A 22,812-nucleotide genomic window follows, 5' to 3' on the forward strand; every position below is an offset into this window, starting at 1 on the left:
GGGCTGATGGCTCGGAGCCTGGAGCCTGTTTCTGATTCTGTGTCTCCCTCTCTCTCTGCCCCTCCCCCGTTCATGCTCTGTCTCTCTCTGTCCCAAAAATAAATAAAAAACGTTGAAAAAAAAATCAAAAAAAAAAATAAAGTCTTATGGCAGCTGTTTATAGTTTTTATTTGTCTCTCTCCATCACGTACTTCTGCTTGTCTGTCCTGAGTGGTTCCTGTTTCCCTTCTAATGCATTGGTTCTGACCTATGCTGAGGAGGCAGGTTTGTTAGAATTGGCCTCCCTGTGCCAAGAGTGGAAGGGACAGAAGGAGCATAGGTGTAGGGCTTCAGTTTGGCTGCTTGGATTTTGGTCGTGTTTTTGTGTTCTTCTGAGTTCTTGGCCATGGTTACAAATAATTGAGAATGTTGAATAAAGACTTGTAAATAAGTGAAATATTTCTGTACTCCCACTTCCTGGGAGAATTTTTCCTGAATTCAAGTCAAGATTATTTTTTTCTTTTATTCATATTTTTATACTTTTCACTTTTCCCCTTTTATTAAATGGACACCTTGGAGTAAGTTGTAAATCCAAGATGGCGATGTCTGTTTCATTGTGCTCTTTGTTGTTGTTCAGTTCTTATATTTCATTTTGGGCAAAGTGGAAATTTTAAGGATTTTGTCTATCACCTCTTAGTTTTCTCCCAAGCTTTCCTTTAAGAATGTATGCGTTTGTAATTTTGATCAAGAATCCAAGCACACAAAATCAAGTGGAACTACATCGAACTAAAAATAAAAAAGCTTTTGTATGGCAGAAGAAACAACTAACAAAATGAAAAGGCAACCTATGGAATAGGAAAAAAGTTGATACACAAAATATATATGGAACTCCTACAACTCAATAGCAAAAAACCCCCCACAAAATAACAACAACAATAACAAGGAATCAAATACAGTGAATAGACTCTTAAAGAAGACTTCGAGCCTGTGGGCCGCTGTGAAGTAGTATACTGTTATTTGTCACACTGCTTCGATGTGACCCCATTAATTCATGCATGTTCTCTCCCTGCCTCTTTTCCTCTTTATATCCCTCTCTTCATATCCCGTGTCTTCAGAACCTCAACTTCACATCCGTAGCTTTGTATTTTCTTGTCAGCACCTTGCTCCTTCTGTCTTTGTTGCAGAGGTACCACAAGTGGTTCCTAGGTTCCGTTTGTTCTAGTTTACGCTGCTTTTGCCTAGAATCACCTTCTGTTTTTGTCTCAACTGCCAAATATTTTTGCCTTTTTAAAAAATCATCTGTTATCTGATTTAAATTACTGTTCTCACTGGCTTTCTTTCTTCAAATGAATCATTTTGCCATTTTAGCATTGTATCTAATATCCCTTGCTTTATTTATTTATTTTTTTTAATTAGGTTTCTTTTTGATTCCTGAAGCAGCAAATAGAAATATGATCTTAATAGGTCGTAGCCTCTTGAACACCAGTGTCTGGCTGTTTCCTGAGTTCTTTTGTAGCAAAACACTTTCCATTCCCAAACCAACTTTTCTTTTTTATTCGCATGTTTTCTTGTCTTTTTCTTTTTCTTGTGTGTCTGTCATGTGTATGTGTGTACGTGTGTGTGTATATATACATAACTTGCTAGGAGTATCCTTTCCTCCTGAGTAGATGAAGTGGGTACCTCTTTTTCCCTGTGGTTCTATAAGATCATTATTTACTTTATTTTTTTTATAAGATCATTATTTAAACCTAAAAATGCTGGTGGTTATATTAAATTTATAGCCTCTGATAGCTAAAAGGGGCTATAGTGTCCTAAACTTTGTTCCTCCTTTTTGAAGTATATGCTAGCTGCCTTTAAGCATTTTTTTTTTCTTAAAAAATCCCCAAACACTTTTTATTTTGAAAAAATTCAGTTCTACATAAAAGTAAAAATAGTATAATGAACCCCCATAGGTGTTTCCACCAGATTTGGTAATTACTAATATTTTACCATACTTTCAAATGAAACTGATTCTCTCAGTCTGTATGTTATTTTTGTTTTTACATTTTTGGGGAAAGCAATGGAAGGCTCAGTAGGATTGGCAGGGAAGTTTAAAGTTATTTAGGAAGGAGGGATTTGTTTTCTAACGGTTTTTGTATTTCAGCGGTAGCTAAGAGCTTAGAAGATGCTCTGAGCCAAACTGCTCGCATCACTCAACAGGCCATCATAGCCCAGAATGCCGCGGTGCAGGCCGTCAGTGCACACGCCAGCATATTGAAGGCAGCCATGGACAATTCTGAGGTAAGCCAGAGAATGAGTAGACTTGTGGTATTTAAGACTGATTTTTCTACCATGGGCTTTCTCTCACTAAGTGAAGACTGTCTAGGGTAATTGTTATTTTTAAATAAACAAGGCAGGGGGCGCCTGGGTGGCTCAGTCGGTTGAGCATCCGACTTCAGCTCAGGTCACGATCTTGCGGTCTGTGAATTCGAGCCCCGCGTCAGGCTTTGGGCTGATGGCTCAGAGCCTGGAGCCTGCTTCTGATTCTGTGTCTCCCTCTCTCTGCCCCTCCCCCATTCATGCTCTGTCTCTCTCTGTCTCAAAAATAAATAAATGTTAAAAAAAAAAATTTAAATAAACAAGGCAGGAAAAAACCTTTAAGTGTTGTTTTTAATGAATTTTATATAAAGCTTTTACATCACGACAGTGATATGGTACAAGAATTAGGTCAGATTTTTTGCTTTCATACATTAACAGTGCTTGAATTTGTTGTGTTTTTTTTGCTTTAAAATTGCCAACCACTTTTTAAAATAAACTTTTTATTTTGAGATACTTTTAGATGGATGCATAGTTGTAAGAAATAGTACAGAGATCCCATGTACCCCAAAATACCAGCTATTTTATTTTTTTTATTTTCTTTAATTTTTTTTGTTAAAAAAATTTTTTTTTTAAGTTTATTTATTTTGAGAGACAGAGCACAAGCAGGGGAGGGGCTGAGGGAGAGACAGAATCTCAAGCAGACTCCGCACCATCAGCACAGAGCCCGATGCGGGGCCTGAACCCACGAACTGTGAGATCATGACCTGAGCCGAGATCAAGAGTCGGACATTTAACCGACTGTGCCACCGAGGCGCCCCTATATCAGCTATTTTAAATGCTTATGCTGATTATTTAATTTACACTGAACACTTCAGAGAATAATTACATTAATTTAAAAATATAATACTGGGACTTAATAAATTTCTTTTATAATTATATTCAGTTATTCGGTATATAAAAAACATATCCTGACACCAGGTTATTTAAAGAGTAAAAATAAATATGTAAGCTATGAATCTCAGGGATCAGGATCATGTACGATCAGTGAAGTTTCTTTGCCACTAGAACTGTGTGCTTAAAAAATTTAAACAGACTTCGTGTTATTTTATTCCTATGTACATACATAACAAAAAGTTAAATTAGAGCTCTGATGTAAACAGCCAGAAATTACAACCTTTAAAACTTAAAAGAAAATTCTGGTTTATTCAAAGTCCAAGAAAAAAATGTAAATTTCAGTCCGAATTCAATCAGGAAAGTGGAAACCACACAGAGAATGCCTAATATTTTGGTTATACAGGTGTGGGAAGGCTGGATGTTGTATGATAATCAGGAAGTTGGGTTTGAGCCCAAGTGTACTGGTATCTTTCAGAAGGACACTTACTGGAAGTTTTAAATGCCCATGGTATTTACTTTGGTGGAAGGCTAAATAAGAGAGTATTTCCTCCTCCCAGTGAACACATAATATATAGTGCATGTGAATTAGATAATATGAAATCTATTGAAATCAAGATTTTACAACTAAAGGACATTTTATATTAGTGGTTAACTAGATTAGGAAGTATTAGCTGGTGTTAACAAAATAATCAGAAACATGTATGAACGCAAGTTTTGAAATGTTAATAGATTCCAACTTCTGTTTCGTCCAATAAAAAACCTGCAAGTGCACAAGGACTCTTACTGAATTGCTTTCTTAAAGCAGTGTTTGGAAACCGTTGGACTTGGCTTGATGGTGGGGGAGTCTGGTATCTATTCTACAGAGCAGCTTATGCTTGGACCTCTAGACGGGTTTTTAAGATTTTTGTGTGTGTGTGTGTGTGTGTGTGTATGTGTGTGTATATGTATACACTTACATCTATTTAATTTCATAAAATGTTAATTACATATACATATGTAATTACATTATATACATAATTATATATATATGTAATTAACATTTTATGAAATTCAGCCTAAGGGGGAGTGGGTTTGACAATAATTTTCACTTTACAAATTACAGAGGGTATTTAGGATAATGTTTTGGAGGAATAAGGACTCTACAAGTGTGTCAACTTTCTACTTAAACTGTGATTTTGGTAGACCTGCAGTGAAGGAAATTTTAAGTATTGGTGCTTCGTTGCAGAATAATTTAATCAGCAAATAATTTATGAAGTTACTGTTCTTATTAACCTTTTCTGCTTCATTTCTCCTTTGGAGAATCTAATAAAAATATCATCTCTTCTTAGAAAATGCTTATATGCACGAGAACACAGTCTTACAGTTTTGGTGGTTGCTGTTGATGAGGGTCTTGGACTTCTTTGATCCTAACCATGAACTTTAGATTAAGAGATCCTGCTCTGATGAAATATTATATATAGGTTTTTACCATTGAATTTAATATCCTTGTTTCTAAATTTAGCCACATTGGCCTATCCTAGGTCAGTAAAAGCAGTTATTCACATTTTATACGTTTTGTTTAGGTTGCAGGTGAGAAGAAGGCGGCTCAGTGGCGCACGGTGGAGGGTGCATTGAAAGAGCGCAGAAAGGCAGTCGACGAGGCTGCTGATGCCCTTCTCAAAGCCAAGTAATTACTCATGGACTTTAACAAGTAATTAGGGCCTCCTGGTGGCTTTCTTTGGGCTGGGTTTTCTTTGTACTGTCTGTATAGAAAGAGAAGGCAGAGAGACCCTTCCCTCCCTTCACCTGTCCTTGATCTGTATTGGTTATCAGGAACACAGAGCCTGAAAAAGGAAAGAGGGAATAAAATATAATTAGGCCAAAGTAAATTTAGCCATGACCTATATAAAGGATCTTGTATAAAAAGCAGTTTTTCTTTAGATTATTGCTTGGGTGATGTAGCTCTACAGATTTCCTGAGAGCCTACCATAATTTCAAGATTTTTCAGGGGTGGTTTGGACGGTTTTATCAGAATCTTGACAGTATGTTACAATCTCTTTGCCTTAACTAAAGTAGGAAGCAGTAGGTCTAATAGGTCTAGTTTTATGCCACCTTGGGCTTGATTCCTGGAAGTTGGCTAAAACTAGGTCAAGCATTCCAAGTATACGATCCACCTCTCATTATGGAAACTTACATTTGACAAAAAGTTCTTAACAACATTTTGGGATCGTGGTCATTCAAAATGATGCTGTCATTTTTAACAAAATATTATCGAAGGAGAAAGAGAAGCCTTCTAGTAAAGCCAGAATATCTTTTAGGAGACTTAAGACATTATGCTCATATCACTCGACCATGAGTCGGGGCTCTTGAGTTCTGTGTTTTGTGGTGGGTAGGCCACAGTTCATCCAGTTTGTGGAACATTTTGAATCATGATAGCTCCCTGAGACCCAGCTTTTGCTCAGTGAGCTCTTTGGCCTCCTCCCTTGCTGCTGTCTTCCTTAAGCTCTCATTGGCAGGGGAATCAGCCTAATCCCTGGAAAAGCTGCTGTTTATTGAGTGCACCTGTGCCAGGTTCTTCTCATCAGTTAGTTTTAATTCCCTCAGAAAGGTGAGCAACAGAGGAGAGGCTGATCTGGAGTGGAATCCAGGTTTGTCTGGTTCTGAAGCCTGTGTGTTTCCCTCTATACCACGCTGCTTCTCTGGTTCACCTTAGTAAATCTGGCTTCTGACCAAGCTGTTTTCAGTTGTTTTGTAAGGAAAGCTTCTTTGCGTATATTTGTTATGAAAACGCATTCGGTAATTTCTTTCAAATTGTATTTTTTTCATAGACTTTTTAACAGTTATGTTATATTGACATCACAGTCTTTGATAAAGTTGGTAAGAAATAATACTAGATCTTTGTTATGCTTTATTGATTTCCAGAGAAGAGCTAGAGAAGATGAAAGGTGCAATTGAAAATGCAAAGAAAGAAGAGGTTGCTGGGGCCAAATCTCATATCACTGCTGCAGAGGGGAAACTTCACAACATGATAGTTGATCTGGATAATGTGGTCCAAAAGGTGGGTTTCTTCGGTCTTTCACAGCATTTCAACATTTTTAAATATAATCCTTTAGTCAAAGGATTTGAAGAATTCAGGAAAATAATAAGATTCCTATCTCTCTCCCTTTTCCCCTGTGAAGAATATTGTTACTGGTTTTAAAAACTTACTTGGAATGTCCATTAGAGTGATATTTTTTATAATAGGCAGCATTTTTGGTCATGATTATTAAATGAAAATTTTCAGATCTTCTGCCTTCATTTATGTAGTCTATATGGGTAGTTTCCTGTGACCCAGAGAAGGAGGGACAGGGGGATAGTAAGTTGGAAAGGCTCCTGTCCATAGTATTTGAATAGAATTACAAGGCTTATGTTCCTTTGAGCTTTAGTGTTCTCTCTGTTATTTACATATTCCCGGCCATTGTGTAAATAATGTAAATATACTTTATCTTTCTTTGGATGCTTATGGTATTTTGTCTTCACTTTAACCACATACATCTTGTATTTATTTAGGTCCAAGCAGCTCAGTCTGAGGCTAAGGTTGTGTCTCAGTATCATGAGCTCGTGGTCCAAGCCCGGGATGACTTTAAACGAGAACTGGACAGTATTACTCCAGAAGTCTTGCCAGGGTGGAAAGGGATGAGTAAGTACAACTGAACTGTTGTTGATACTTTTCTGTGTTTTATTTTTTTATAGTTTTTTTAAAAGTTTATTCATTTTGAGAGTGAGCAGGAGAGGGGTAGAGAGAGAGGGAATCTCAAGCAGGCCCCACACTGTTGACGGAGCCCAATGCAGGGCTCAAACTCATAAACCGTGAGATCATGACTCGAGCCAAAACCAAGTGTTGGATGTTCAACCGACTGAGCCATTCATGTGCCTCACTGTTTTTGTTTTTTAATAGCTATTTGACTAAACTTGCTTCAGCCCCATTCGTCTAATCCAAACCCCTGTGGTATGCATATCTTGTGCGGTGTACAGTATGGTGTTTGCCACATTTTATTTCATTCAGAGCCATGGTAGGTGACACACTTGTGACAGTATTCCCATGGTTTTAGTCATGGTAGACACAAGTTCCAGCCAGCGTGTAATTCTATAACCCATGATTCTGCTACTCAGGAAAAAGGAAAAAAAAGTTTAGGATCCAAGTAAGTGAGAGTGGCATTATAACCTTAAATCTGTTAGAATATTATATATATGTAAAATTATTCAAAGCCTTTGGTACTTTACAAATATTAGTAATGAATAACTCATGGCACTCCTTATGACTGCTTGTGTGACAACGCTACGGTTGAAAGCTCACATGGTGAAAGGAAATCATCTGTATGACTGTCCACTTACAAATAGACTGCAAGGGGGCGCCTGGGTGGCTCAGTCGGTTGAGCGTCCGACTTCGGCTCAGGTCATGATCTCACGGGTCCGTGAGTTCAAGCCCCGCGTCGGGCTTGCTGACCGCTCAGAGCCTGGAGCCTGTTTCATATTCTGTGTCTCCCTCTCTGTCTGCCCCTCCCCTGTTCATGCTCTGTCTCTCTCTGTCTCAAAAGTAAATGTTAAAAAAAAAAAAAAAAAAAAAAAAAAACACTGCAGGGAAGTGTGATGGTTAAGCAGTTATACAGAGTGACTGCAAAGAATAGTCAGGTGTCCCTGAAGTGCTCTAAGAGTACTAATCACAGAATTTAGCAGTCTCAACCAGATCAAAATGCTCTTTAAATGCTAGCGTCCGTTAGAAGCTAAACATCCGGCAGGAACTGAACTGGTATGTAGGCCTCTCGGGGCTGAAGGTGACCAGTTTGCATCAGCTGGTCTGTGGAGCTAAGGTAATCAAGACCGTTGTGGGAGTTTCAGCTGCGTAACGCCCAGCCAGGGAGATGTAAGGGCAAGAAGCAGAGTCAAAGCTGTTAACAAATAACTCAGACAGTTAAGTGTTTTGAATGCAGTTGACACATTTAAGAGGGAGATTCAGACTCTTGTCAAAGAAAATCAAAAAAGATTTGTAAGAGGATGAAATGGAGAAACACAGTTCATTCTGGGGACAGTGAATCTTATTTGTACATGGTTGTTTAATCTGAGTAGCAGCTGGCAAAATGGGCAGTGTGGGCAGTCTGTCCTTGAGCAGGCTCGGTTAAGCCACGTCTGCACCATTTCCTTCATCGGAATTTCCCAAGGGCTGTGCTTTATTGAGGTTACAGCTGAAATAGTTGTCACCACCCCAGAGACCTTTCCTGACCATCTTCCTCCAGAAGTCACCCTACCATATCACCTTATTTTATCTTTTTTTTAAGATTTTATTTTTAAGTACTCTCCATGCCCAATATGGGGTTCAGACTCACAGTTCGAAGATGAAGAGTCACATACTCCATGGACTGAGCCAGCCAGACACCCCAATTATCCTTTTGAAATTCTTTTCATTGTTTTTGGTGTTTGTTGCATATCTCTGTCCATGAGGTGTGATCTGCTTGGCAAAAAATGGGACATTGGTGGCTAGTTGGGGAGCCTCGGTGGGCTGCAGTAGATGAAATCAGGTTGGAAGGCGGGACAGGGTCTGCCTGTGGAGAGTTAGTAGTGAGTGCATTCTCTCATCTAAACTACTTGTCTGTGCACTTCCCACTAGGTTAAAGGCTACTGATTTTTCAATGATAACCTCTAGAGTTGCTAACTATAAAAATTCTTTTGCTGATTTTGAAAATGCCCATTATAAAACATGAAAATAGTAAAGCAGTCGTTCTCAACCCGGGGCATTTTTGCCTGCCATAGGACATTTGGCAGTGTCTGAAGACATTTTTGTTTGTAATATTAGGGAGGTGCTACTGACATCCAGTAGGTAGAGGGCAGAGATGCTGCGGATCATCCTGCAATGCACAGAATAGCCCCTCGAAACAGTCGTTTGGTCTGGAATGTCAGTAGTACCAAAGTTGAGAAACTTGGCATTAAAGAAAACGTATCCTATAAAAAGTGAAAGACCCCTGCAGTGCAGTTTCCGACCATGTGCGTGCGCACGTAATCTCAATCGTTCTTTTACTAATCTTAAAAATAGATTACACATTCACATGATACAAAATTTGAAAAGTACAAATGGCATCTGGTGACATTTCCCTTACCCCCCATTCCCATAGCCACAGTTTTCTTCCCAGTGTAACTGATTTCTTGTGTAGTCCTGGAGATAGTTTATTATTTCACAGTTACCCCAGCTATTAATAAATATCCTCACCTCTGAAATCTGAATTCATTTAAGACTTATACACCAGGCTCCTTAGTAATGGTTTATGTTGTCACTTATTTTGCTCTTAATTTGTGTTATTTCACTAAGTTATAAATGTCCTGTTGATACTCCTTTATTTTTTTTCTTCTCTGTAGCTGAGCACAGTGTTAAACATAAAATAACTAACATTATTGAGCATTATTTTGTATATAGCACTGTGTTCTAAGTGCTTCACATGTATTTAAAATTCGTAACAGCCCTGGGGTGCCTGGGTGGCTCAGTTGGTTAAGCATCCAACTATTGATTTTGGCTCAGGTCAGGATCCCAGTGTTGTGGGATCAAGCCCCATGTCTGGCTGAGCATGAAGCCTGCTTGAGATTCTCTCCTCCTCTGCCCCTCTCCTGTATCTTGTGTGTGCTCTCTAAAAATAAAAAGTAAAAAAAAGTAAAACTTATAACACCCCTATGAGGTAAAGTTGTGTTGCTATGCCATATTTATAGATGGGCAAGCCAAGACACAGGTTAAAGTAATTTGCCCAAGGTTGGGAATAGAGCCAAGATTTCACTCTTACCATTAGCCTCCCTGTTCTCTGCCTGACTGATTTGTACTGGTAGTATAGGACCCCCTTTTAGGCTTTTGAGAAGAGAAATGATCTGATTGTAATGAAGAAAATTAACTTGTATGAGATTGAGGGTGTAGGAAGGGACGTCTAAGGGCAAGGAAACTAATTAAAAACTGCTAGAGTTATCTTAAGGGCAGAGTGATAGGGGTTGCCTGTTGTGTGTACCAGGGGCACTGAAGATGAAGAATAGGAAGAAACTTAGAAGTCACCATTTAGCATTTGATTTGTTGAACCATAATTTACAGTATCTAGTGAAATTCAGAATGTATATTCTCCCTGATCCAGCTGGTCAACTCCTAGGTATGTGCTCGGGAAGACACACGGGTGCATAAGGAGACTCATAAAAATTTTCATAGGAGCCCTGTTTGTAAGAGCAGAAAAATCAGAAACTGCTAAATGTGCCTTCCATGTGGCAGTATAAATGAATAAACCAAAACTCTCTCACACATAAACGTTAAGAAAACAAGTTGCAGAAGAATATGTAGAGTAGGACACCACTTACATGAAGCTTGAGAACATGCAAAACAACACTACGCATTGTTTTAGGATGCATACATCCGTGAAGTATGACAAAATGAATGATACACATCATATTCAGTTAGTGGATACCACGGTGCGGGGAGGGAGGAGGAGCCCTTAGGAGGAGGGTGGGTGGGTGTTGTCAGGATGGGAAGATTGAGTGCAGGTTGTAGATTGTATCCCAGGGACATTTCCTTTATTGCTGAGGACTAGTATATATTGTCATACTCATGTGCCTTCTTGGGACTGACAGCTTTTTCCATCCTTGCCAGTTTTTCCTCCTACAGCATTGGGACAGATTGGTTTTGGTTTAATACCAGACTAAGTAGTTGCCTTTTAGAGCCATTTTGGATGAAAAAATACCTGTTTTTGAACTTTTTGAATCCAGGCAGGGGTCATACCCATGATGTTAAGAAGCTCATGCTGAGAAGCAGGAGACTGGCTGCAGCTCCCCTTTCCTGTCACGTGTCCTCAAGGTGGGGCCTGTGATCCTGGTGGGGAGCATCATCCAAATTATTTAGAATGTTATCTTTTTCTTCCTTACCATCAAATCAGTCAGTCATAGTTCTTAGCTTAATTTGCACAGGCTAAATGCATATTTAATGTGAATTCACTGTTTTTAAGCTTCCAAAGAAGAAACAGTAGCTTCGTAAGTATTTGAAATGTTAGGGGAGGCCTGGTATTGAGAACAGAGTCTGGCCTGGGACATAGTGAAATACTCTATGAACTAGTGTAAATGAGGAGAATAAATAAGAATTGTAGTCTCTGTGTAAAAACTAAGTTTTAGATTGCTCTAGCAAAACTAGAGATGACCCTGAAAACCAAAGCTACTTTTAATATGAATGACTCCTATTTTATAAAATGTTAGAATTTACCTTGATTTATACTGTTCTATATCCTTTTAGGTTTTAGGAAATAAACTCTATTGTTTTGATTTCTAATATTAAAATACGCTTTTTTTGGGACGCCTGGGTGGCTCAGTCGGTTAAGCATCTGTTGATGTAGCTCAGGTCATGATCTCATGGTTCGTGAGTTCGAGCCCTGTCTTGGGCTCCGCACTGTGAGTGTGGAGCCTGCTTGGGATTCTCTCTCTCTCCTTCCCCCACTCGTGCCCTCTTTCTCTCTCAAAATAAGTAAATAAAAAGATGCCTGTCCCTACACTTTAATGTTGCATGGTAGGTTTGATGGGAATCTTTCTTAGAATAGAATAGAATAAAAATAAAATAGATTTTTTGTACTACTAGTTCCTGGTTCCTTGTTTCTTTTTTGCAGCTTCCTACTTAATAACTGAAACATGTACATTCTTTTTTCAAACTGTTCTTCTTTTCCTTTGTAGGTATTTCTGACCTAGGTGAGTAATTATGCGTGTTTTATGTTTAAAGTCTTTTGACTCTTAAAATACTGAAGTTTTTTTTGTTTGCTTATGATTCTTTATACTAAAGCATCTAAATTTATAATGTAGTATTACGTTGCAAGTGATAAATCTGATTTGGATATATTTTTGGCATCCGTGTGCTCTCAGGAACAAAAATGTTTCACCAATTGGAAACCTGTTGTATGTATGTGTGTGTATATATATGTGTGTGTATTTTTTTTTTTAAGTTTTCATTTTGTAAAATTTCAAACATTAAAAAGTAGGAAGAAAGCTATGATAAACTCCCAATAGATCCACCTTCAGTAATTATCAGCACTTGGCTAGTTTTTGTCATTTATTTCCCCAGCTTATGTTGAAGCAGATCCCAGATATATCCTTTTCAGTTGTAAATACTTTATGTTTTAAAAAAAACAATCACTGTACCATTATCACACCTAAAACAATAATTCCTTAATATCATCAAATATTTAGTGTTCAAATATCCCATTTTGTAGAATGAATTTTTGTAGCTGTTTTATTTGAATCCGTACCCAAAGGAGCTATACATGTTGAATTTAGTCAATAAATCTCTGAACCCTTTGTTTTTTGCCTCTCTGTTGCTCTTATTGTGGAGTCATTTATTATGTAGTATTTCCCTCATTCTGTATTTTGCTGTCAAAGTTGTAACTCTGAACCCATAGTAACATATCAGAATACTTGTGGAAGGTGAGATTTGAAAACAAAACACATGCTTAAGCCTAAATGAGGATCTCTGGGCGTGTGTTCTTTTGAGAAGCTCTACAAGGGATTCTGGTGGACAGTCTGGCTGCTGATCATTGTCCTAGGTAATACCTCTGTTTAGGAAGAGGCACAAAAACTCTTACTAGGGAAGAGTCAGAATTCGAATCTGAATTTTAGCAGAAAAGAATATTAGGATGCCTATTATGACTGATCATAGTTATGCATGAATGAGAGTACAGAACTGATTATATATGTAAACTGTCTTTAGAGGCAAAATTATAATGAATTATAAAGCCTATTTATAATTAGTTCAATTAATTTGGGTTCCTGGAAAAGATTATATACATGAAGGCTCAACTAAATTACTTTGCTTGGGATTGAAGATGCCTTAGTTGGACACAAGCTATGAATTTCTGATGGCAGTGGAGAATCTAAATCTGTCTTCAAATGTTAGCTACCCTTTGGTTTCTTTACAGCTGTTAAATTGTTATCAGTTGAAGCAAGTTACCTTGTAGATGTGTAATTTTGGTGAAATCATTAACATTTTAATGTCGTTTTCTGTTTAGCCGACAAGCTGTCTACCGATGATCTGAACTCCCTGATTGCTCATGCACATCGCCGCATTGACCAACTAAACAGAGAGCTAGCAGAACAGAAGGCCACAGAGAAGCAGCACATTGCATTAGCCCTGGAAAAACAAAAGCTGGAAGAAAAGCGGGCATTTGACTCTGCGGTGGCAAAAGCGTTAGAACATCACAGAAGTGAGATACAGGCTGAACAGGACAGAAAGGTAGAGGAAATGAGAAATTTAAAGTGAATCTACTTGATTATCTGCTTCTAGAGATAATACCAACAGTCCCGACTTTAAAATATTAGATGTAAGTCATGCCAGCCGCCTCTTGAATGGAGCTTTGGCCCTTGTTCTAGCCTGAACTTCTAGGGAAGGATTGTTGGAGCAGCGTTCCTTTATGTTGAGCAGATGCAGAAGTGTAAGAAAGTAACAAGCCCTTGGTATCCAGGATTATCTACTTTATCTTTCCCCCTGTGGAGCCTGTCCCCTAAAGCACCACGGAAAGACTCTCTGTTGGGTTCTGAAGGTATTTTTTCCCCGCCAGTGTTTTGGTTAAGAATGGATGCAACAGCTCCTCTAGTTTTCTGTCTGGGTCCATCATGTGTTAGATAGGTGTCTGCGGGTTGATTCGGGAACCTAGGTACCCATCCTCCCTTCCTGTCCTCTCAGCTGCACAGTTGAGCACTGCTTCCTCTGTGAAGTGCTTTCTTCCCTAGTCTGTTAGGATACCACAAGCTCCTGGCCTTTGTCCCACCTTGCTGGCCATTCCTTGGACCCCTTCTTTGCTCAGATTCCCCAATATTGGCATGTGCTGGCCTTGGTTCTGAAACCTTTTATCCATCTAAACTATCTCCAAGTGCTCTTATCTAGTCCTGTGACTTGGAAGTTTAAATCCTGTCACTTAGTTCTAAGCTTGGATGTCATGCTGTCAGCAAGGCTTCTCCTATTTCTTCAATGTAGAGTCTCTGTATTTTTCTCATACTGCCTTATTTTTAAAAAAGAAGTATCACAGTCTGAGATGCCCATTTTGTTTACTTCTTACTGTCTGATTGCTTCATTGAAATGTACATTGTATGAGAACAAAAAGTTTGTGTGTCTTGAGCACCATCGTATCCAAGGATATAGTAGGCACTGCCTGGCACAGGGTTGGCACTTTATAAATATCTATGCACTGATTGGATTTACTTAATGTTGTGTCTAGGAAAAAAGTAAGTTATGAATTCCAGGTAATCAGTACTAAATAATTTGTAATATGGCCAATTGTTAGGCAAGACATGATAGGCTTTTCATATTTTTGTTTTGATCTGGGCTCTCTTGTGAATCTAAATTCATAGTAAAGTAAGCAGTTTCAGAGCAGTGTTCTTTGTTTAGGAGAAATTGTAGAGTAAGTACCAGATATTAATCAATTTATTAATTTTCTTAATACTTCACTCTTGGCATTATTCCTAGATGAAAAAATGGACACTTGAGAAGATGAATTCCCCAATTATTGTGATGAAGCTGTGTTTGATCCCAAGTCTTTGTAGTTATTTTTTCCAAAATAACTTTGAGGATTTGTTAATCCTCAAAGGAGTGTGCGATTCAGGAAATGACAGTGTTTACCTTGCATAAGAGGCAGCTTGATCATTTGGGAGAAACAGATTTTGGGGCAGAAAGACACCTGTTTGGAATCTGATTTTTGCCATAGCTGAGTGAGTCCCCTTCCAGCATTCAGCTCTGATCGATGTCAGGGATGTTAGCCGCATGCTTGGTACATTGTAGAGGTTCAGGACATGGAAGCTGCCATCATCATTGCTACTAGTCTTTTTTTCTAAGAGCAAATGTGGAGAAATGAGAAGTAATCATTCTTGTGGTTTCACAGGTAGAGGAAGTCAGAGATGCCATGGAGAATGAAATGAGAACCCAGCTTCGCCGACAGGCTGCTGCCCACACTGATCACTTACGCGATGTCCTTAGGGTACAAGAACAGGAACTCAAATATGAATATGAACAGGTGGGCACCTGTTACAGCGCATCAGCTCCCTTCAGCCTCCTCTCCTCTTCATGTCCTCTGTGTGTCCTTCCCTCTGAGGGTATGGAAGAATGGGGAAAGAATGCGAATGGTACCCAGCCTTGGTGCAGGGGGCTTTTGTATTTTGCAACACTGCTCCTTTTTACATAAAGATGTACCTGTGTGTAATTGATCAGATGTGTTTTGTATCTATGTCCTAGTCATTTGGAGCCTTCAAGTTTTAGGGAGCGTTGGTACAGTGAGTTTCAAAAATGCAGATAATACTTGACACACAGATCTCCTGCTTTATTTCCACAATCTCCTGTGGGTTATGTAGCAGCACTCAGATGTTTATTTCTGAGGAAACTTCCCAGAGAGGTTAAGTTTGGAAATCACAGCAAATCTATTACATTGGGGGGCAGTGCAGTTACTTTACTTTCTAAAGTTAGTATTTTCTCAGTTTTTAATTGCTTTCTTCTCCTGGTCTACTTCCTCTGATCAGTCAGAGTTCTGTCAGTAAATTTGTAGGGAATTACATACATCAACTATGAGTTTTAGGAAATTTTTGAAATCTTACACATAATATAGGAGTTTCATGAGAAATGTTTTGAGATTTTTAAAGGCCCTCTTTGCTTTTGGAGGTAGCATTTGGTGGTAGACTCTAGGGTCCCAGTGACTGACATGCATTGAAGTAGCATCACTTTCTTCTGTACACTATTTATGTTTTATTTCAGGACCTGTCTGAGAAACTCGCCGAACAGGAATTACAGTTTCGTCGCCTCAGTCAAGAGCAAATTGACAACTTTACTCTGGATATAAACACTGCCTATGCTAGACTAAGAGGAATCGAACAGGCTGTTCAGAGTGAGCACATGGGCCTCTTATATTTTATTCAGTCCAACTTCTTTGTTAGGACAATGGGTTACATGCGTCAGCATTAGGACATAAAGATGCTGTGAAGTCATTCTATTAAATTTTATTCATTTCTGAGAAAATTAGCCCAGGTTTAGTAAGTTTGGAACATAGGGTGTTTATGAGAGGAAATTAAAAAGAATCTAAAAATTAAATCTAAATACTTGAAGAGTGTGTCAGACTGGAGATCGCCGTTTACGAGGCAGGTTACCCAGCACACTTTGGTTATGTCTTATGTGCCCTGAGTGGAGCAAAAGGTCAGCGTATCCCCATGCTTGCTGTCCAGCCCTGTTTGGAAGTGGTTATTTGCTGATTCCACCCACCAAACAGACAGTAGTTTTTCTGAGGCTTCAGCGTGGCACACTGAAAGGGAAATGTTCTGACAGAATGTTGATAAAATGGGTTTTTTTGGGGGGTGTTATAGAGCCATCTTTGTCAGATAAGTATAAAAATAAATACCTAGGAAGTTGCAAGATTCAAGATCACGTAGTCCATTAAGTTTACTCGAAGTCTTCCATTCTTTGCAGGAAGTTTCTGATGGCCTTAGCATAAATAAGTCTTAGCCTAATTTAAATGTTTTTTTCCTCATACATCCTAAAATAATTATCCTTGAATCAGATACTGTGTGTTTTTCTGGATGTCACAGTAAGAGGGGAGAGACTCTCTTGTGCTTGTGCACATACATCCTTCCAGTTTTCTCCATGGCTTGACTAAAAAGTTAGGTTTACCGTGTTGCCTCATGAAGAGGCCGACTTCCTCGGAAAGAACATGCCAGAAATAAGTGTCAGGTGGGGTTGGAAGAGGCTCTCTCTGGCCCTATCATTTACCGTGTGGATTTAGCCTGTTGAGGGTGCAGGTACATCTACATCAGTTCTCTGCAGGTATGGGAAGGACATTTAGTCAGATGGAGAGAAAAATGTGTTTCTTTGCCTGTTTTTTCTTTGTAGGTCATGCAGTTGCTGAGGAGGAGGCCAGAAAAGCCCACCAACTGTGGCTCTCGGTGGAGGCATTAAAGTACAGCATGAAGACCGCGTCTGCAGACCTGCCCACTGTTCCACTGGGTAGTGCAGTTGAGGCCATCAGAGTCAACTGTTCTGATAGTGAATTTGCCCAAGCTTTAACTGCAGCTATCCCTCCAGAGTCCCTGACCCGTGGGGTGTACAGCGAAGAGACCCTTAGAGTCCGTTTCTATGCTGTTCAAAAACTGGCCCGAAGGGTAGCAATGATTGATGAAACCAGAAATAGCTTATACCAGTACTTCCTCTCCTACTTGCAGTCCTTGCTCTTATTCCCACCTCAGCAACTGAAGCCACCAGCGGAGCTCTGCCCTGAGGACATAAACACGTTTAAATTACTGTCCTATGCCTCCTATTGCATTGAGCATGGTGATCTGGAGCTGGCAGCAAAGTTTGTCAACCAGCTGAAAGGGGAGTCCCGACGAGTGGCCCAGGACTGGCTGAAGGAGGCCCGAATGACCCTAGAAACCAAACAGATAGTGGAAATCCTGACAGCATATGCCAGCGCCGTAGGAATAGGAACCACTCAAGTGCAGCAAGAGTAAGGTCTAGGAAGAGTTTTGTAAAGTCTTATTTTACGTGAATGGGAATCAGCGATATATGAAGGGTTTGCAACAGGGTCCCAGAATTGTCTAGAAAGGAGCAGGTTATAAGTACTGTTCTAAATGTTAACACCTGTTGCATTTATATTATTTCCACTTGCTATCATGTCAGTGAACTCCAGGAGTAATTTCTTTGCAACTTGTGTAACATTTTCCGTTTTTCAGGTTTTACTGATTAGGCTCGTGAGCCATTCAAAAATAATGTTTGTGATCCCTATTACTATTGATTTTGCCCTTGGAGCAAACTGAATAAAACAAAAAGATGAAAACTGAGTAGCATATCCCTTTTCAAGAAGTGCCATTTCTAGTTTGCTGTATGTGCAGAAAACTTTTTTGAGAAGCGGCAACAGCAGAAGTAGGAAGTCCTGGGCACTCAGTTTCCAGGCCATGAATGGGATTCCAAAAGTGCAAGGTCTGTTTTTGGCTTTGAAGGTTCTGGTGAACTGAGTCCTGCTCAAACTCAAGACTGACGTACAAGCCAAAATGCCAATATATTTACAATGGGAGACATGGCATTCTGGTGATTACAAGGCACCAGAAGTAGTATGTATCTGAAACTTTTAAGGTGCTACAAGAAAAAGTTGTCTTTTCTCTTGGGAACGAATATATACACACCCGTGTGTGTACATTAAACACTTTTCAAACCACTGCTTATTAGCCCCTTTCTACAGGTGATGTACTGTTTTCTGATCTGTTTCCTATTAATAAGTTTCTTTTCTACTCACAAATTAATTTCAGCAGTCCTCAAAACAGGTCACAGCTCTCAGTTCTGAAACACTGGTAATTGACCTTGTTCCTTTCTGGTACTTGGACTGAATATGTCTTCTTTGAAGTGGGGGTGGTGAGTCTGGAATCTTAAAAGGGATTGAATAATTTTGTGGTATACTTAAACTGGATTGCCATAAAAACCCAGAGAACTTTTAGTTCACATCTCTGAAGCTTAAGACGACTGCCATACGGGGTAAACATTAACAAATCCCTAACTTTTGATTTTTTATTCCTTGACAACACTGTCAAAATTTTTTTCGTAATTATTTTTTGTTGGGGTTTATGTGTTCACAGACTGAGGAGGCACTTTTATCTGAGCAAAGTATCTGCAGATCATAGAGGAGGAAGGAGAGATGAATTTTTATATTTCTGCGGGTAAATGCCAGACCCTGAATTTGGATTGTTACGTTAACTTTGCATGGCACTCGCCCTTTGGTTTGCGGGTATTTTGGTCCCATTTTGGCCTCGGTTGATAATGCTATTCATTATGTTCCTCCTAAGTAGATTCTTAATTTCTGCAGTTACAGTGAGCTGACTTTTACCAGGGGATAATGAGGCTGTTCTTAAATTCAGCCTTCCTTCCCCTTTGGAATGGCATGAAATTGCAAAATACATTAACTTGTAAAGCTGACTTACCTGTTTGTCATAGTAAAGGTGTTTGTAATTTATACAGTAGGTAAAATACTACCAATTATAAGGAAATCTAAATTTCTGTAGGAGCCCAGAAACAACTCTCATCAGATGGGATTATCTGAACTCCTAGGAATACTGATTGGTTCATTTTAGGTCTGCAAATCAAAAGACCACTGGCTTTCAAATTTTAGTAGTTCCATTAGCAAACCTCCTTACCTCCACTGCATATTGGAAAACAGTATGTTGAAAGGGGACTCTTGACCTGGCTTGGATTTTCTTCTTGTGCCTAGTAAGACTCGGCAATGCTTCAAGTGAAAAGGGCCTTTACTTGGGTTCTCAGTTCTTCAAGGAGGTAGAATCCAAAGGAACAAGATTGGAAGGTGGATATAGCCCTGGGCAGAGGGCAGGGCCACTCACTTTAGCATGTTTCATTTAAACTTTAAATCTCTGCCACTTTGGACTTGATCATGTGAAGCAAATCATTGTTTGTCTTCCATTATCAATTTTTAGCCTTATATTGGGTTACCTTATTGCCTCACTCTTGAGTGCGATAGGATAGCATCCCTCAGCATTTTAAACTTTCTCCAGGTACATTAAAACTCTGGTCTTTGCTGTAAAATTGTTTTTTAGTTTCAAAATAATGTAACAAATTAAAATGCGGTTTTAGACCATCTTTTTAAGGCACATGGTCTATTGCTTAGCATTAATATAAATCCTCTGCTCTCTTAACAGGTTCTGGAAAAAAGCAGCCTCCAAGTCCCAAATGAGTTGTCCCATCAGTTTTAAAGTAACTCGCTTGAACTCAGTGCAGCAGAACAGATAATTTGAGTTATACATAAATGGGAAATAAAAAGGATTATCAGGCAAATCACTCTTCCATCAGGTCCAGTGGTCACCATTTCCCCGAACCAAAGCTCAGCTTCCGTGGTTTGGCCCCCCTGATGCATTTAGGGGTCCTGAGGTCAGCAGGAGAACCTAAGAATGGATGGGGGATGGAGAGAAAGAGGGTTTACTTGGCCACTCTACCATTGTGTATGGGTAGGTGATGTGGTTTCACTGCCTTCTAAGTTCAAGCTATCTGTATGGACACTGCCCCGGATCTTTAGGAAGAGGAAGTTCTGGAGGGGTTATGAGGCAAGAGCCAGCGGAGAAGTGCCATTGTTGTAAGAACAAATCCCACTGTCACTGGTGGCAAAGTTTAGGTTTCCCTGGGAATAAATTCTATCAAGACCTTGATTCCTCTTGGACATTCTTGGTTTAAGAGGTTGAAATCCTGCTGAGCTGTGTAAATTCTTGGGCTTGATCTGTAGTAGTCCCAAATTGTCTAAGTCCATAGCTGTGTGGATCAGATGGACAGTGTTTTTACAGTTAGGCTGCTTCGTGGGCCTGGCTGGACATTCCTTCACTACCCAGACCCTGTGCACCTCCTATTTTGGCCATTCTATTAACACATTGCTTCTCATCAACCAAATCAAAAACTTTCCTTTGGTAAATTGCCACTCTGCCTCTGAAGACCTGATCTAAAGGAGTCTATAAACTTGCCCTGAACTTCCTTGCTCCTACTGACGGCTATCTCAGAAATATCCTATTTCAATGTTTTTAAACTTTATTACCAGCAGGAAAATAATTTACATCATGACCAGATAGACTTCTACATGTGTGTCTACACATTTCTACTGCACTGTAAAATTTATCACCAAACAACTCTACTGCAGTGATGTACTTTGATTTTCTAATCCATTTCAGCATTCTAATCACCCACAAAATCAAACCCTGCAGTTTTAAAACCAACATAAGAGTACATCTTATCGCTAGTCTTCAGAGGTTTTGAACCCCTAATCTGCATTTCTAGTCTGCACACATTGGTGATACGAGGCAAAGTGGACAAGTTTATTCAGAGGTAACAGGACTCCTCCTTTGACCCTTGCCATTCCATGGGTCTTGATCCTAGTTCTTCTGATGTTTTGGTTTCTCCTGTTTTTTTTTTTTTGTTAGGTTACTGAAAAATAGTTAAACTGTCCTCAGTTCCCAATTTCCAAAAGGCTGTTTTCTGACCAGCTTGGTTGCTTTATATGCCACTAATGCTCCAGCGCTGTTTAAAACTTGGTTCTGGTCTTCACTGGATTGATTTATAACCCAAATCTTACATCTCATACCATTTTGTTTAAAATGTTGAATTGAATTTTAAGTTATAATTTTTCCTATATAAAATGTCAACATCAGGGAAATGTTAAGACCTAGAAGAGTGGTCTTAAAAATGAGTTGTAGCATGTGACCAAGACACTACTCATTTTACTCAATGCCTTTTAGGAATGCAGTACTTGAGTTGTATTACAAGTTTAGAGACAATCATAAGGAAGAACAGACTACAAGTTGAAATGGAGAGCCAGACCAAAAGCAAAAATTGCTAGGTTATTTACTTCAGCATGGGGAAACATCTTTTACTATTAGAGGCTAATATTTCACTAGTGTGTGAATAAACATCTAAAAATGAGAGAATGGAGGGGCACCTGAGTGGCTCAGTTGGATAAGCGTCTGACTTTGGCTCAGGGCATTATCTCATAGCTCATGAGTTTGAGTCTCACACTGGGCTCTGTGCTGACAGCTCAGAGCCTGGAGCCTACTTCAAATTCTGTTGTCTCCGTCTTTCTCTGCCCCTTCTCTGCTCATGCTCTCTTTCAAAAATAAACATTAAAAAAAAAATAAAAAAAAAAATGGATACCAATCATATAGGCCTAATTTTCTGAAAGTTTGAAGCAATTAAAGCCACTGAAGTACACTGAAATCCATTACAAATTCAGATGACATCAGTCCAGATGGGACTCTGTCCCACCAACTCTAGTTGCCAAGCACTATGCTGAGGATTCAGTTGGGACCTGGCAAGGGGAGAAGTACCACATTTATAAGGATTGCAATGAGCATTTGGCCATGCAGAGAGCCAGGCATCTGTAGGTGAGATGGGAAAGAGTTAACAGAAGCTTCCAGGAAGCCAGGTCTCCCTCGAAGTTGTAAACCAAGATCAAAGGCTAATCTGCTTTAATTGTCCTTTTGTTCATTTGCCTTGGTTTATCAAGAGTCTAATGGGACAATACACATGAATGCTTAAGTAGCTAATTTGTGTCATTCCCCTGCCTTCGTTGTCCCTCGATTAGATGTCTTAAACTGAACATTCTAAGAGAACACATGAAACCATGCTTAGGTTTCTGAGAATGCAGGAGTAGGTCCAGGCTAGAGAGGATGCAGAATGGAGCTGGGAACAGACCTATACACACACAATATTGTAGCCCATCAGTGCCAACTCTGGCAGGGTAAGGATGAGGCTGTTCATCAGTGGGGAACTCATGGGGTCCCTCAGTAAATCTGGGACCAGGTATGAGCAAAGCAGCCTGTGGAAGCAGCCCTGGTGAAGATAAGGTTTGCTCTTGCAAACCAGGGTCCTGGCTGCTTCTGATACTGTTTCAAAGTCCCAGTGGTGAGACAAATGCTAGAAGTAGAGGTTTTTGATCAGCAATGATCACCAGCAATACAATCACATCAAGAAAACCTTCATTTCAGTCCTTTTTCATCACAAGTCCTCACTTTCGATGACTCTGAGTAGAGCCCAACTAAAGGTGCCAGCACACAGGGAAGAAAGGGAGATGAAGCACTCTTGTGCAAGTCCTATGGCTGGGGGAAAACAAAAGCCATGTAAAGTAATGGAAA

The 22,812-nt window shown here is 39.5% G+C and overlaps 1 protein-coding gene across 12 annotated transcripts in view; it reads left to right on the plus strand.

The window, feature by feature from the left end:
* Positions 1-17,982, plus strand: part of IMMT (inner membrane mitochondrial protein) — a 39,556-nt gene extending 21,574 nt beyond the window's left edge. For 7 of the 12 annotated variants that reach the window (XM_058683427.1, XM_058683430.1, XM_058683435.1 and 4 more), the window contains 9 exons: positions 2,123-2,259; positions 4,734-4,837; positions 6,073-6,208; positions 6,700-6,829; positions 11,860-11,874; positions 13,185-13,408; positions 15,051-15,182; positions 15,914-16,043; positions 17,039-17,982. In XM_058683427.1, the coding sequence (XP_058539410.1) occupies positions 2,123-2,259; positions 4,734-4,837; positions 6,073-6,208; positions 6,700-6,829; positions 11,860-11,874; positions 13,185-13,408; positions 15,051-15,182; positions 15,914-16,043; positions 17,039-17,652 (1,622 nt within the window). In that variant the 3' untranslated portion in view covers positions 17,653-17,982. Of the gene's footprint in view, positions 1-2,122; positions 2,260-4,731; positions 4,862-6,072; positions 6,209-6,699; positions 6,830-11,859; positions 11,875-13,184; positions 13,409-15,050; positions 15,183-15,913; positions 16,044-17,038 lie in introns of those variants that run through there. The other 5 variants (XM_058683428.1, XM_058683432.1, XM_058683433.1 and 2 more) reach the window with 2 other exon arrangements.
* Positions 17,983-22,812: the final 4,830 nt, after the last annotated feature.

Source organism: Neofelis nebulosa, chromosome 9, assembly GCF_028018385.1.
Source record: "Neofelis nebulosa isolate mNeoNeb1 chromosome 9, mNeoNeb1.pri, whole genome shotgun sequence".
NCBI lineage: Eukaryota > Metazoa > Chordata > Mammalia > Carnivora > Felidae > Neofelis > Neofelis nebulosa.